This window comes from Pseudophryne corroboree, chromosome 6, assembly GCF_028390025.1.
Source record: "Pseudophryne corroboree isolate aPseCor3 chromosome 6, aPseCor3.hap2, whole genome shotgun sequence".
Taxonomy (NCBI): Eukaryota; Metazoa; Chordata; class Amphibia; order Anura; family Myobatrachidae; genus Pseudophryne; species Pseudophryne corroboree.
In genome coordinates, this window is record NC_086449.1 from 190,704,988 (window position 1) to 190,720,358 (window position 15,371).

Sequence of the window (15,371 nt, forward strand, 5' to 3'; positions counted from 1 at the left end):
CAGACTTTAGGAACCGGCGAGGGGGAGACTTTTCGAATTCCAACTTGTAACCCTGAGATACTACCTGCAGGATCCAAGGGTCCACCTGTGAGCGCGCCCACTGTGTGCTGAAAATCTTTAGTCGACCCCCCACCGCCCCTGAGTCCGCTTGCACAGCCCCAGCGTCATGCTGAGGGCTTTGTAGAAGCCGGGGAGGGCTTCTGTTCGTGGGAAGTAGTTGCTTGCTGCACCCTCTTACCCCTTCCTTTGCCTCTGGGCAAATATGACTGTCCTTTTGCCCGCTTGTTCTTATAGGAACGAAAGGACTGCGGCTGAAAAGACTGTCTTTTTCTGTTGGGAGGTGACCCGAGGTAAAAAAGTGGATTTTCCGGCTGTTGCCGTGGCCACCAGATCCGATAGACCGACCCCAAATAATTCCTCTCCTTTATACGGCAATACTTCCATATGCCGTTTGGAATCCGCATCACCTGACCACTGTCGCGTCCATAAACTTCTTCTGGCAGATATGGACATCGCACTTACTCTCGATGCCAGAGTGCAAATATCCCTCTGAGCATCTCGCATATAAAGAAAAGCATCCTTTAATTGCTCTATAGTCAATAAAATACTGTCCCTATCCAGGGTATCAATATTTTCAGTCAGGGAATCCGACCACACCACCCCAGCACTGCACATCCAGGCTGAGGCTATTGCTGGTCGCAGTATAACACCAGTATGTGTGTATATACTCTTCAGGGTAGTTTCCAGCCTCCTATCAGCTGGATCCTTGAGGGCGGCCGTATCAGGAGACGGTAACGCCACTTGTTTTGATAAGCGTGTGAGCGCCTTATCCACCCTAGGGGGTGTTTCCCAGCGCGCCCTAACCTCTGGTGGGAAAGGGTATAATGCCAATAACTTCTTTGAAATTAGCAGTTTTCTATCGGGGTTAACCCACGCTTCATCACACACGTCATTCAATTCCTCTGATTCTGGAAAAGCTACAGGTAGTTTTTTCACACCCCACATAATACCCCCCTTTGAGGTACCTGCAGTATCAGAGATATGCAAAGCCTCTTTCATTGCCGTGATCATATAACGTGTGGCCCTATTGGAAAATACGTTTCTTTCTTCACCGTCGACACTAGATTCATCTGTGTCGGTACCTGTGTCGACTGACTGAGGTAAGGGACGTTTTACAGCCCCTGACGGTGCCCGAGACGCCTGGACAGGTACTAACTGGTTTTCCGGCCGTCTCATGTCGTCAACTGACTTTTGCAGCGTGCTAACATTATCACGTAATTCCATAATTAAAGCCATCCATTCCGGTGTCGACTCCCTAGGGGGTGACATCACCATTACCGGCAATTGCTCCGCCTCCACACCAACATCGTCCTCATACATGTCGACACACACGTACCGACACACAGCAGACCCACAGGGAATCCTCTTATCGAAGACAGGACCCCACTAGCCCTTTGGGGAGACAGAGGGAGAGTTTGCCAGCACACACCAAAGCGCTATAAAAATGTATATAAACAACCCTAAAAGGTGTTGTTTCTGTTATATGCGCTTAATATATATATATAAATATCGCCAAAATATGCCCCCCTTCTCTGTTTTACCCTGTTTCTGTAGTGCAGTGCAGGGGAGAGTCCTGGGAGCCTTCCTCACAGCGGAGCTGAGCAGGAAAATGGCGCTGTGCGCTGAGGAGAATAGGCCCCGCCCCCTAAAACGGCGGGCTCTTCTCCCGGAGTTTGCGATATATGGCAGGGGTTAAATACATCCATATAGCTTCAAGGGCTATATGTGATGTATTTTAGCCATAGAAAAAGGTATTATACATTGCTGCCCAGGGCGCCCCCCCCAGCGCCCTGCACCCTCAGTGACCGCTGGTGTGAAGTGTGCCGACAACAATGGCGCACAGCTGCAGTGCTGTGCGCTACCTTATGAAGACTGAAAAGTCTTCTGCCGCCTGTTTCCGGACCTCTGGACCTCTTCAACTTCGGCATCTGCAAGGGGGGTCGGCGGCACGGCTCCGGGACCGGACTCCATGGCTGGGCCTGTGTTCGATCCCTCTGGAGCTAATGGTGTCCAGTAGCCTAAGAAGCAAATCCATCCTGCACGCAGGTGAGTTCACTTCTCTCCCCTAAGTCCCTCGTAGCAGTGAGCCTGTTGCCAGCAGGACTCACTGAAAATAAGAAACCTAAAAAACTTTTTCTAAGCAGCTCTTTATGAGAGCCACCTAGATTGCACCCTGCTCGGACGGGCACAAAAACCTAACTGAGGCTTGGAGGAGGGTCATAGAGGGAGGAGCCAGTACACACCATGTGATCCTAAAAGCTTACTTTTTGTGCCCTGTCTCCTGCGGAGCCGCTATTCCCCATGGTCCTGACGGAGTCCCCAGCATCCACTAGGACGTTAGAGAAATAAGATTTTAAACCTACCGGTAAATCTATTTCTCCTAGTCCGTAGAGGATGCTGGGTACTCCGTAAGGACCATGGGGTATAGACGGGCTCCGCAGGAGATAGGGCACCTAAAAAGAACTTTAACTATGGGTGTGCACTGGCTCCTCCCTCTATGCCCCTCCTCCAGACCTCAGTTAGAGAACTGTGCCCAGAGGAGATGGACAATACAAGGCAGGATTTAGCAATCCAAGGGCAAGATTCATACCAGCCCACACCAATCATACCATGTAACCTGGAACATACATAACCAGTTAACAGTATGAACAAACGACAGTAACGGTCCAAGACCGATGTCAACTGTAACATAACCCTTATGTAAGCAACAACTATATACAAGTCTTGCAGAGTTTCCGCACTGGGACGGGCGCCCAGCATCCTCTACGGACTAGGAGAAATAGATTTACCGGTAGGTTTAAAATCTTACTTTCTCTTACGTCCTAGAGGATGCTGGGGACTCCGTAAGGACCATGGGGTTTATACCAAAGCATACAATCGGGCGGGAGAGTGCGCATGACTCTGCAACACCGACTGAGCAAACGCTAGGTCCTCATCAGCCAGGGTATCAAACTTGTAGAATTTAGCAAAAGTGTTTGACCCCGACCAAGTCGCCGCTCGGCAAAGTTGTAATGCAGAGACGCCTCGGGCAGCCGCCCAAGAAGAGCCCACCTTCCTAGTGGAATGGGCCTTAACCGAATTTGGTACCGGCAATCCAGTTGTAGAGTGAGCCTGCTGAATCGTATTACAGATCCAGCGAGCAATAGTCTGCTTCGAAGCAGGAGCGCCAATCTTATTGGCCGCATACAGGACAAACAGAGCCTCTGTTTTCTTAATTCTAGCCGTCCTGGCTACATAAATTTTTAAGGCCCTGACTAAATCCAGGGATCTGGAATCCTCCAGGTCACTTGTAGCCACAGGCACCACAATAGGTTGATTCATATGGAACGAAGAAACCACTTTAGGCAAAAATTGCAGACGTGTCCTCAATTTAGCTCGATCCACATGAAAAATCAAGTAGGGGCTCTTGTGTGACAAAGCCGCCAATTCTGACACTCGCCTTGCTGATGCTAAGGCCAACAACATGACCGCCTTCCAGGTAAGAAATTTCAACTCAACCTTGTTAAGCGGTTCAAACCAGTGTGATTTTAGGAACTGCAACACCACGTTCAGGTCCCATGGTGCCACTGGAGGCACAAAAGGGGGCTGGATGTGCAGCACTCCCTTTACAAACGTCTGGACTTCTGGAAGAGAAGCCAATTCCTTCTGAAAGAAAATCGAGAGGGCCGAAATCTGTACCTTAACAGAGCCTAATTTCAGGCCCATATCCACTCCTGTCTGTAGGAAGTGGAGAAAACGACCCAGATCAAAATCTTCCGTAGGTGCATTCTTGGTTTCACACCAAGACACATACTTTCGCCAGATACGGTGATAATGCTTAACCGTCACCTCCTTCCTAGCCTTTATTAAAGTAGGGATGACCTCATCCGGAATCCCCTTTTTCGCTAGGATTCGGCGTTCAACCGCCATGCCGTCAAATGTAACCGCGGTAAGTCTTGAAATACACAGGGCCCCTGCTGCAACAGGTCTTCCCTCAGAGGAAGAGGCCAGGGATCTCCTGTAAGCATCTCTTGTAGATCCGAGTACCAGGCCCTTTGAGGCCAGTCTGGGACAACAAGTATCGTTCGTACTCTTCTTCGTCTTATGATCCTCAACACTTTTGTGATGAGAGGAAGAGGAAACACGTAGACCGATTTGAACACCCATGGTGTTACCAGAGCGTCTACTGCTATTGCCTGAGGGTCCCGAGACCTGGCACAATACCTCCGAAGTTTTTTGTTGAGGCGTGACGCCATCATGTCTATTTGAGAAGTTCCCCAAAGACATGTTACGTCTGCAAAGACTTCTTGATGAAGTCCCCACTCTCCTGATGGAGATAGTGTCTGCTGAGGAAGTCTGCTTCCCAGTTGTCCACTCCCGGAATGAAGACAGCTGACAGAGCGCTTACATGATTTTCCGCCCAGCGAAGGATCCTTGTGGCTTCCGCCATCGCGACTCTGCTTTTTGTCCCGCCTTCGTGGTTCACATGAGCCACTGCTGTGACATTGTCTGATTGAATCAGAACCGGTAGGTTTCGAAGAAAACTCTCCGCTTGTCGAAGGCCGTTGTAAATGTCCCTGAGTTCCAACACATTGATGTGTAGACAGGACTCCTGGTCTGACCAAAGACCCTGAAAACTTTTTCCCTGCGTGACCGCTCCCCATCCTCGGAGGCTCGCGTCCGTGGTAACCAGGATCCAATCCTGAATTCCGAACCTGCGACCCTCCAGGAGGTGAGCACTTTGCAACCACCACAGGAGGGACACTCTGGTCCCTGGGGACAGAGTTATTATCCGATGAGAGTGCAGATGGGACCCGGACCACTTGTCCTGAAGGTCCCATTGAACCTTGCATGGAACCTTCCGAAGGGAATGGCCTCGTAGGCCGCCACCATTTCCCCCATAACTCGAGTGCATTGGTGAACTGACACCCTTTTCGGTTTTAGCAGGTCTCTGACCATGTTCTGTATGTCTTGGGCTCTCTCTATTGGGAGGAAGATCTTCATTTGTTCCGTATCCAGTATCATACCTAGGAACGGTAGTCGAGTTGTCGGAATCAACTGTGACTTTGGTAGATTTAAAAACCAACCGTGTTGCTGGAGCACTCTCAGAGAGCGCCACACTGCTCAGCAATTTCTCCCTTGATCTCGCTTTTATCAGGAGATCGTCCAAGTATGGGATAATTGTGACTCCATGCTTGCGCAGTACCACCATCATTTCCGCCATTATCTTGGTGAAAATCCTCGGGGCCGTGGAGAGTCCAAACGGCAACGTCTGAAATTGGTAATGACAATCCTGTACAGCGAATCTCAGGTATTCCTGATGGGGGGCATATATGGGGACATGAAGGTACGCATCCTTTATGTCCAGAGACACCATAAACTCCCCCTCCTCCATCTTGGCTATTATCGCTATGAGAGATTCCATTTTGAATTTGAATCTTTTTATGTACAGGTTTAGGGATTTCAGATTCAAAATAGGTCTGACCGAACCGTCCGGTTTCGGGACCACAAATAGGGTTGAGTAGTAACCTCTTCCCTGCTGGTGCAGGGGAACCTTGATTATCACTTGCTGTATACACAGCGTTTGAATTGCAGCTAACACTATATCCCTTTCCGATGTGGAAGCTGGTAGGGGCGATTTGAAAAATCGGCGCGGGGGCACCTCCTCGAATTCCAATTTGTAACCCTGGGAAACTATTTCCAACACCCAGGGATTCAGGTCCGAACTGACCCAGGCCTGACTGAAAAGTCGAAGACGTGCCCCCTCCGGTGCGGACTCCCTCAGGGGAGCCCCAGCGTCATGCTGTGGGTTTTGGAGCAGCCGGGGAGGACTTTTGTTCCTGGGCACCTGCCGAAGCAGGTGCTCTCTTGCCTCTGCCCTTACCTCTGGCGAGGAAAGAGGATCCCCGACCTCTTTTTGACTTGTGCGACCGAAAGGACTGCATCTGATAGGGTGTTACTTTCTTTTGCTGTTGGGGAATATATGGTAAAAAATTTGATTTACCTGCTGTAGCTGTGGAAACCAGGTCCGTCAGCCCATCCCCTTATAGGGTAGTACTTCCATATGTTTTTTGGAATCCGCATCACCCGTCCATTAGCGAGTCCATAAGGATCTTCTCGCTGAGACAGACATGGCATTGGCCCTAGAAGCTAGCAATCCAATGTCCCTTTGAGCATCCCTCATAAATAAGACTGCGTCTTTAATATGGGCTAGAGTTAGGAATATAGTATCCTTATCCATATTATCAAATTGATCTGTCAGCTCATCTGTCCAAGCTGCAATAGCGCTACACACCCATGCCGACGCAATTGTCGGCCTTAGCAGAGCACCTGTATGAGAATAAATACACTTTAAGGTAGTTTCTTGCCTGCGATCTGCAGGGTCCTTAAGGGCTGCTGTGTCAGGAGACGGTAGCGCCACTTTCTTGGACAAGCGCGTCAGGGCCTTGTCCACAGTGGGGGGTGATTCCTAAATCTCCCTGTCATGCTTAGGGAAAGGGTATGCCATATAAATTCTTTTGGGGATCTGCGGTCTCTTATCCGGAGTCTCCCAAACTTTTCCAAAGAATTCATTTAATTCATGAGATGTGGGAAAGTTAATAATCTGTTTCTTTTCCTTAAACATGTGTACCCTTGTGTCAGGGACCGAGGGTTCATCCACAATATGCAACACATCCCTTATTGCCACAATCATACACTGAATGGTTTTAGTCACCCTAGGGTGCAATTTTACTTCGTCCTAGTCGACACTGGAATCAGAATCCGTGTCGGTAGTAGTGTCTTGTGTTAAGGGACGCTTTTGAGACCCCGACGGGCCCTGTGAGTCGATCCAATCCGAGGATTGACCCCCTGATGTCCCCCCTAATTCAGCCTCATCAAGCCTTTTATGTAAAGATGCCACACTTGCATTCAACATATGCCACATGTCCATCCAATCTGGAGTCGGCACAACCGACGTGGACACCACTCATTTGCTCCACCTCCTCCTTGGAGAAGCCTTCCGCCTCAGACATGTCGACACACACGTACCGACACCCCACACACACAGGGATTAACCTATAAGGGGACAAAACCCCAACCAGGTCCTAAGAGAGAGAGAGAGAGAGAGAGAGAGAGAGAGAGAGAGAGAGAGAGAGAGAGAGAGAGAGAGAGAGAGAGAGAGAGAGAGAGAGAGAGAGAGAGTATGCCAGCACACACCAGCGCTTAAAAACACTGGAAAAAATATGTCCAGATAGCGGGTTTTTATATATAATATGTCAATTCCCACTCACTGCGTCGCTAATGTGCCCCCCTCCTCTTTTTTCCAGCCTGTGAAGTTCAGCAGGAGAGAGACCAGGGAGCCAGCGTTTTCCTCATGCAGCTTCTGTGGAGAAAATGGCGCTGGTTAGTGCTGAGGATCAAGCCCCGCCCACCCGACGGCGGGCTTCGGTCCCAGTGATTTTTCAATAAAATGGCGGGGGATCATAGATTTACTGCCTCCGCAGCCTAATCAAACTGTATTTGGCCAAAATGTGAGGTTTATTGCTGCCCAGGGCGCCCCCCCCTGCGCCCCCCCCTGCGCCCTTCAGTGCTGCTCTGTGTGTGTGTGACTGGGAGCAATGGCGCGCAGCTTACCGCTGCGCGCCTTACCTCATGAAGATCTGATGTCTTCTGCCTTCTCTATCCGGCTTCTATCTTCGGCATCTGTGAGGACGACGGCGGCGCGGCTCCGGGACGAAACCCAGGTGAGACCTGTGTTCCGACTCCCTCTGGAGCTAACGGTGTCCAGTAGCCTTAGAAGCAGTGCCCAACTTGACAAGCCAGCTCTGCTTCTCTCTCCTCGGTCCCACGATGCAGGGAGCCTGTTGCCAACAGGACTCCCTGAAAATAAAAAACCTAACAAAATTCTTCTTCCACAGAAAACTCTGGAGAGCTCTCTGCAGTGCACCCATTCTCCTCTGGGCACAAGATCTAACTGAGGTCTGGAGTAGGGGCATAGAGGGAGGAGCCAGTGCACACCCATAGTCAAAGTTCTTTTTAGGTGCCCTATCTCCTGCGGAGCACGTCTATACCCCATGGTCCTTACGGAGTCCCCAGCATCCTCTAGGACGTAAGAGAAATAAAGCAGCTGTACATTGAGGACCTGATTCAGATGTGGACCCTGCTGTATTGCCCGAGTCGCGGCAGCGATAATATGCTCCCTCAGGTATACCAGAATGTGCAAGCACTGTGATACCCACTTTCTGCGCCTCTAACACCACCATCGCCACTTGCAGCAGTGTCTGAGTGTAGCCACTGTGGAAGCAGCTGTGTGTCTGATAAAGCAGATGCTTTTAGACAGGCCCATAACTTTTAGTTCAGGCAACCTGCCAGAACACCCATTACTTTGCCGTTCCATTTCAGATACCATCCGACCCAATGGCAACAGCACCCTTGTCTGTACACTCAGGGTAATGCATGCACTGTAGACTTCATACTGTCTCTGTGAACATCAGCATTGCATGCGCCACTTAATCAGACCCTAAATGATAACTAACATAAAATAGGCTGTACAAGCTAGTCAGTCATGTGTCATTGCAGTAGCTGGCTTATTAGGTCCATGACTTTCCATGGACTTATGTCGTCATTGTAAGGACTTATCTAATGAAACAGTAGGCTCTAGCCCTTCAGGGCTAGGGTCAAGTAAGCAGGTCAGAGTACACTATTCTATCTATCCGACACCCCACCCTGCAACCCCCCATGTTTACGCTAAAGCCTTAAAACACAAAATATAAGACCCCTTTAGGACAAGCAGCAACTCATGGAAAGAGAAAGCCTGGTTTTCCAGTGCAGATACATTGGTCATTCGCATGGCCAAAAAGGTTAGCATTTCCACTTAAACTAAGGCTCTCACCTCGCCAAAATACATCAAAGGCCTCTTCTGTGGTTTTGACTTCAACTTCTGTGCAACCCGCAATATACATGTTGTGGTTCTGGTCCTCACGCAAGATCTTCGATTGCGGCGGTCTAAAAACATTAAAGGATGGTGGAGTCAGAGGGATTGGGATACTATAATATTATGGCACATGAAGCTAGATGAGCAAAGCCACATGCAGGATTATGCCACATAATAAATGGATGGAAGGGGAGAGCGATGATGAGGATGATGAGGATGATGATGATCCAAACTAGGAACAGGCAGAAATCGGGGCAACAAGGCACAAGCTATGTAATGTAAAAACATACATAAACTCAGCATTCTTTCCCGGCGTGTTCCACCTGATGAAGGAATAGCAACAGGTTACAATCTATGTTGCATCACTTCAAATAACGGTAGGTGTATGGGTCAAAACGTAACAAAGAGAATAGAGAACCCCTGCGCGGCAGCAGTCGAGATAGACTCTGGATGTCACTCAACACCCCTTTTACAAGATACACAACAAAAAACTGAGTGTTTCCTCAACTGCCGTGCACAGTTGAGGAAACTCAGTTTTTTGTTGTATGGGTCAAAACAACTAGAACATAAAATACTCCAGAAAGCAGTAGAGGAGTTTTTGCCTTCACCACACAGCAAACATATACAGCAAACAATGAAATATAAGACCGCCCCCTTAAATTACAGCTTAATACAACAGAAAGGCGCATTAGGTAATAAAATAACTTGGAATAAGCACCTGTAAATTATATATTAGTTATTACAGTACTTTAGGCTTTGCATTCAACCTTTTTACTCACTTTGGTTTAATAGGATCTATAGACACCTCCTCCAGAAGATCATAGATGTAATTATTGTAGATCTCTATGTAGGACACAAAGACACTGTACACGCTGTCTTCATCCACATCATCCACTTTGCAGTGATCTTCAATGTTGATCATATCTGCAAATTCAGGTTCCACCCTCTGCCTGCAGTACACACACGTGTATGAGTGACATTAATGGGGACATGAGAAAAAATAAGATTTTACTCACCGGTAAATCTATTTCTCGTAGTCCGTAGTGGATGCTGGGGACTCCGTAAGGACCATGGGGAATAGACGGGCTCCGCAGGAGACTGGGCACTCTAAAGAAAGATTTAGTACTATCTGGTGTGCACTGGCTCCCCCTCTATGCCCCTCCTCCAGACCTCAGTTAAGGAAACTGTGCCCGGAAGAGCTGACATTATAAGGAAAGGATTTTGGAATCTCGGGTAAGACTCATACCAGCCACACCAATCACACCGTATAACTTGTGATACACTTATCCAGTCAACAGTATGAACAGGGCATCAACAATGGATGCCAACATAACATAACCCATTATTAAGCAACTATGTACACGTATTGCAGAAAGTCCGCACTTGGGACGGGCGCCCAGCATCCACTACGGACTACGAGAAATAGATTTACTGGTGAGTAAAATCTTATTTTCTCTAACATCCTAGTGGATGCTGGGGACTCCGTAAGGACCATGGGGATTATACCAAAGCTCCCAAACGGGCGGGAGAGTGCGGATGACTCTGCAGCACCGAATGGGCAAACACAAGGTCCTCCTCAGCCAGGGTATCAAACTTGTAGAACTTAGCAAATGTGTTTGAACCCGACCAAGTAGCTGCTCGGCAAAGCTGTAATGCAGAGACCCCTCGGGCAGCCGCCCAAGAAGAGCTCACTTTCCTTGTGGAATTGGCTTTCACTGATTTTGGATGCGGCAATCCAGCCGCAGAATGAGCCTGCTGAATCGTGCTACAGATCCAGCGAGCAATGGTTTGCTTTGAAGCAGGAGCACCCAGCTTGTTGGATGCATACAGGATAAACAGCGAGTCAGTCTTCCTGACTCCAGCCGTTCTGGCTACATAGATCTTCAAAGCCCTGACTACATCAAGCAACATGGAATCCTCCAAGTCACGAGTAGCCGCAGGCACCACAATAGGTTGGTTCAAATGAAAGGATGACACCGCCTTCGGCAGAAATTGCGGACGAGTCCGTAATTCTGCCCTGTCCATATGGAAAACCAGATAGGGGCTTTTACATGACAAAGCCGCCAATTCTGACACACGCCTAGCCGAAGCTAAGGCCAATAGCATGACCACTTTCCACGTGAGATATTTTAACTCCACGGTCTTAAGTGGCTCAAACCAGTGAGATTTCAGGAAACACCACGTTAAGATCCCAAGGTGCCACTGGTGGCACAAAAGGGGGCTGAATATGCAGCACTTCCTTAACAAACGTCTGAACTTCAGGAAGAGAAGCCAGTTTCTTTTGAAAGAAAATGGATAGGGCCGAAATCTGGACCTTTATGGACCCCAACTTCAAGCCCAGTCACTCCAGACTGTAGGAAGTGCAGGAATCGGCCCAGCTGGAATTCCTCTGTAGGGGCCTTCCTGGCCTCACACCAGGCCACATATTTTCGCCATATATGGTGATAGTGTTTTGCTGTCACGTCCTTCCTAGCCTTTATCAGCGTAGGAATAACTTCATCCGGAATGCCTTTTTCCGCTAGGATCCTGCGTTCAACCGCCATGCCGTCAAACGCAGCCGCGTTAAGTCTTGGAACAGACAGGGCTCCTGTTGCAACAGGTCCTGTCTGAGAGGCAGAGGCCAAGGGTCCTCTGTGAGCAATTCTTGCAGTACCGGGTACCAAGTCCTTCTTGGCCAATCCGGAACAATGAGTATTGTTCTCACTCCTCTTTTTCTTATGATTCTCAGCACCTTGGGTATGAGAGGAAGAGGAGGAAACACATAGACCGACTGGAACACCCACGGTGTTACTAGTGCGTCCACAGCTATCGCCTGAGGGTCTCTTGACCTGGCGCAATACCTTTGTAGCTTTTTGTTGAGACGGGACGCCATCATGTCCACCTGTGGCAGTTCCCATCGATTTGTAATCTGAGTGAAGACTCCGTGATGAAGTCCCCACTCTCCCGGGTGGAGGTCGTGCCTGCTGAGGAAGTCTGCTTCCCAATTGTCCACTCCCGGAATGAACACTGCTGACAGTGCTTGCACGTGATTCTCCGCCCAACGAAAAATCCTGGTGGCTTCCGCCATTGCCACTCTGCTTCTTGTGCCGCCCTGGCGGTTTACATGAGCCACTGCGGTGATGTTGTCCGACTGAATCAGCACCGGTTGGTTGCGAAGCAGAGGCTCCGCTTGACTCAGGGTGTTGTATATGGCCCTTAGTTCCAGGATATTTATGTGCAGACAAGCCTCCTGACTTGACCACAACCCTTGGAAGTTTCTTCCCTGAGTGACTGCCCCCCATCCTCGGAGGCTCGCATCCGTGGTCACAAGGACCTAGTCCTGTATGCCGAACCTGCGGCCCTCGAGAAGGTGAGCACTCTGCAGCCACCACAGAAGAAACACCCTGGCTCTTGGGGACAGGGTGATCAGCCGATGCATCTGAAGATGCGATCCGGACCACTTGTCCAACAGATCCCACTGAAAGATCCTCACATGGAACCTGCCGAAGGGAATGGCTTCGTACGCTGCCACCATCTTTCCCAGGATTCGCGTGCAGTGATGCACCGACACCCGTTTCGGTTTTAAGAGGTCTCTGACTAGAGTCACGAGCTCCTGAGCCTTCTCCGCCGGGAGAAACACCTTCTTCTGGTCCGTGTCCAGAATCATGCCCAGAAAGGGCAGACGCGTCGTAGAAATCAGCTGCGACTTTGGGATATTCAGAATCCAGCCATGCTGCTGCAACACTTCCTGAGAGTGTGCTACGCTGATCAGCAACTGCTCTCTGGACCTCGCCTTTATGAGGAGATCGTCCAAGTATGGGACAACTGTGACTGCTTGCTTTCTCAGGATCACCATCATTTCCGCCATTACCTTGGTAAATATTCTCGGTGCCGTGGAGAGCCCAAACGGCAACGTCTGGAATTGGTAATGACAGTCCTGTACCACAAATCTGAGGTACTCCTGATGAGGTGGATAAATGGGGACATGCAAGTAAGCATCCTTGATGTCCAGAGACACCATAAAAAGGTGATTTTTGTTCCTTACCGTAAAATCTCTCTCTCTGATTCCATCTGGGGGACGCTGCGCCATTACTTGTGGGTTAGAGGTGTGTGGTTGTGGAGTTTGGCACAGAACTATTAAAACCTGACTCCTCCCCCCTCTAACCCCTCCCATCTCCTTCCTGCCTAGCCAGTACCTCAGTTAACGTTTAGCCAAGCCAAACGAGATAGATCAAAGAAAATTAACTGGTTAAAACCAGACAAACATCTGGGAGGGATCGCAGCGTCCCCCAGATGGAATCAGAGAAAGATTTTACGGTAAGTAACAAAAATCACCTTTTCTCTTTCATCCATCTGGGGGACGCTGCGCCATTACTTGTGGGATTTCCCAAAGCAAGCTAATAAGAGGAGGGAGACGGGGACGGCATAGCCGTCCGCAAAAAGTGACGCCCAACAAAGGCAGTCTACAAACCGAAAGTCTGAAAACTGTAAAAACTGTAAACGTATGCACAGACGAGCAGGTCGCCGCCCGACACAGCTGCTCTATAGATGTAACCCCGCGAACAGCCCAAGAAAACTCCAACAGCTCGAGGCGAAGGAGCTCGGATCGATTTAGGAATTGAAACATCAGAAGACTGTTTGCTGACCGAAGTTACCCAACGAGCCATAGTGTACTTGGAAGTTGTCCAATCTCGTTTTGGACGCATCAATCAAAAACCAACAAAGCATCCGTTTGATGGATAGAATCCGCACGAGATAAAGAAATCCGTAAGGCCCTAAGGACAAGTCAACTGGGAATCCTCCCTGGAAGGAAAAGGAGTAAACGCTAGAGGGACGATGAAGAAGTAAACGCTGGAGGGACGATGTCCTGATTAGATGAAACGCTGACAACCTTCGGAAGAAAGGTTTTGTTCGCAGAACCACCCGATTTTCCTGAAAAACCAACAAGGGTGGTCTGTAAGACCATAGCTTCCAATACAGATACTCATCTTGCGGAGGCAATTTTTAATAGAAAGACAACAGCGGAACGTTCGCCAAAGGCTCAATGTAGATCTGTAAGGACTAAGTGAAAGTCCCAGGGAATAACAAAAAGTGGTTAAATCCACAGAAATCCCTGATGGAACGTGAGAACGTCTGGAATGATAGCCATTCTCTTTTGAAAAAGAACCGACAAGGCAGAAGGCCGACCCATTTATGAAGAAAGTCTCAGACCCTTATTGAGACCCTCCTAAAGGAAGAATAACAGACAAGGAACTCTAAACAAATCCGGTAGTAAACCACGCTTTTTACACCAAGCAATGTAAATATGCCACAGTCTGGTAATTCCAGAAGCCACCGGCATGAATCATAATTTACACAACAGGACTGGAATAAAAAAAAAAAAAAAAAAGTTTTAAGAAAACCAGCCGATCCAACCTGGGTGGTGAGATGTTCCTTGAATCATAAGATTTGGATGCAGAGGGAGTCGGAATGGTTCCCTGATGACCACAGTGCGCAGAAGAGCGTACCACTGTCAGTTTGGCCAATCTGGGGCCACCAGAATGATTGGAAGACCGTCTCTCTGAATGTGTTGAAGCAGACTTGGGATCAGTGGAAGTGGTGGCACATATCTCAGTTGAAAGTGCCACAGCGCCATCAGTGCGCCGATTAAAATTGCTTGAGGGTCCTGAGTACACGACCCGTAGAGATGAAATTTATTGTTGAGACGAGACGCCATAAGATCTACATCGGGCATCCCCGACCGGGCTACTAGAGTCAGAAACCCCACCCGGTGAAGTTCCCACTCTCCCGGATGCACCGTGTGACGGCTTAAGAAATCCACTTTTTAGGTCTCGAGTCCTGGCATGTGAATCGCGGGTCTGGCCGGAACCCAATGTTCCGACCATAGGAGAATCTGATCGTGTCAAGGCAGATCAGCTTCGAGTGTCTCCTTGCTTGTTTATGTAAGTAACTGCCGTGGTGGTGTCGGACTGAATCCGCACTGGATGACCCTGTACTCTGGTTTGAATCTGCAGTAGTGTCTACCGGATTGTCCTCAACTCCAAGATGTTGATCTGCAACTTCTACTCTTTGACTGACCCAGAACCCCTGAAATTGAAGAGTCTGAAAAGCCGTATTCCAACCTATGAGGTTGACATCAGTAGTGACCATCACCCAAGGCCAAAATGTGAACTGAACTTTTGTTAAATTGGAGCTGTAAAGCCACCAGCGAAGCAACTGACAAGTCTGTACCGACAAGCGGAACAGCTGTAAGTGGAGATGAGTTCCTGTACAAGTCCAACGGATGAGAATCTGCGCCTGAAGGAGTCGAGCATGAACCTGGTATATGGAACTGCCTCGAAGGTTGCCACCATCTCGTCTAACACCTGCATGTATCGGAGAACCGAAACCACCTGTAAATGCCGCAGTGTTCAAATTCGGGACTGTATGTCCTGACTGA

At 49.0% G+C, this 15,371-nt stretch overlaps 1 protein-coding gene across 8 annotated transcripts in view; it reads right to left on the reverse strand.

The window, feature by feature from the left end:
* Positions 1-15,371, reverse strand: part of KIF23 (kinesin family member 23) — a 140,747-nt gene that overhangs the window by 68,512 nt on the left and 56,864 nt on the right. For 7 of the 8 annotated variants that reach the window (XM_063925507.1, XM_063925508.1, XM_063925506.1 and 4 more), the window contains exons 7-8: positions 9,733-9,903; positions 8,912-9,024 (exon numbers count right to left, since the gene is read on the reverse strand). In XM_063925507.1, the coding sequence (XP_063781577.1) occupies positions 8,912-9,024; positions 9,733-9,903 (284 nt within the window). Of the gene's footprint in view, positions 1-8,911; positions 9,025-9,243; positions 9,277-9,732; positions 9,904-15,371 lie in introns of all 8 variants that reach the window. The other variant, XM_063925513.1, reaches the window with a different exon arrangement.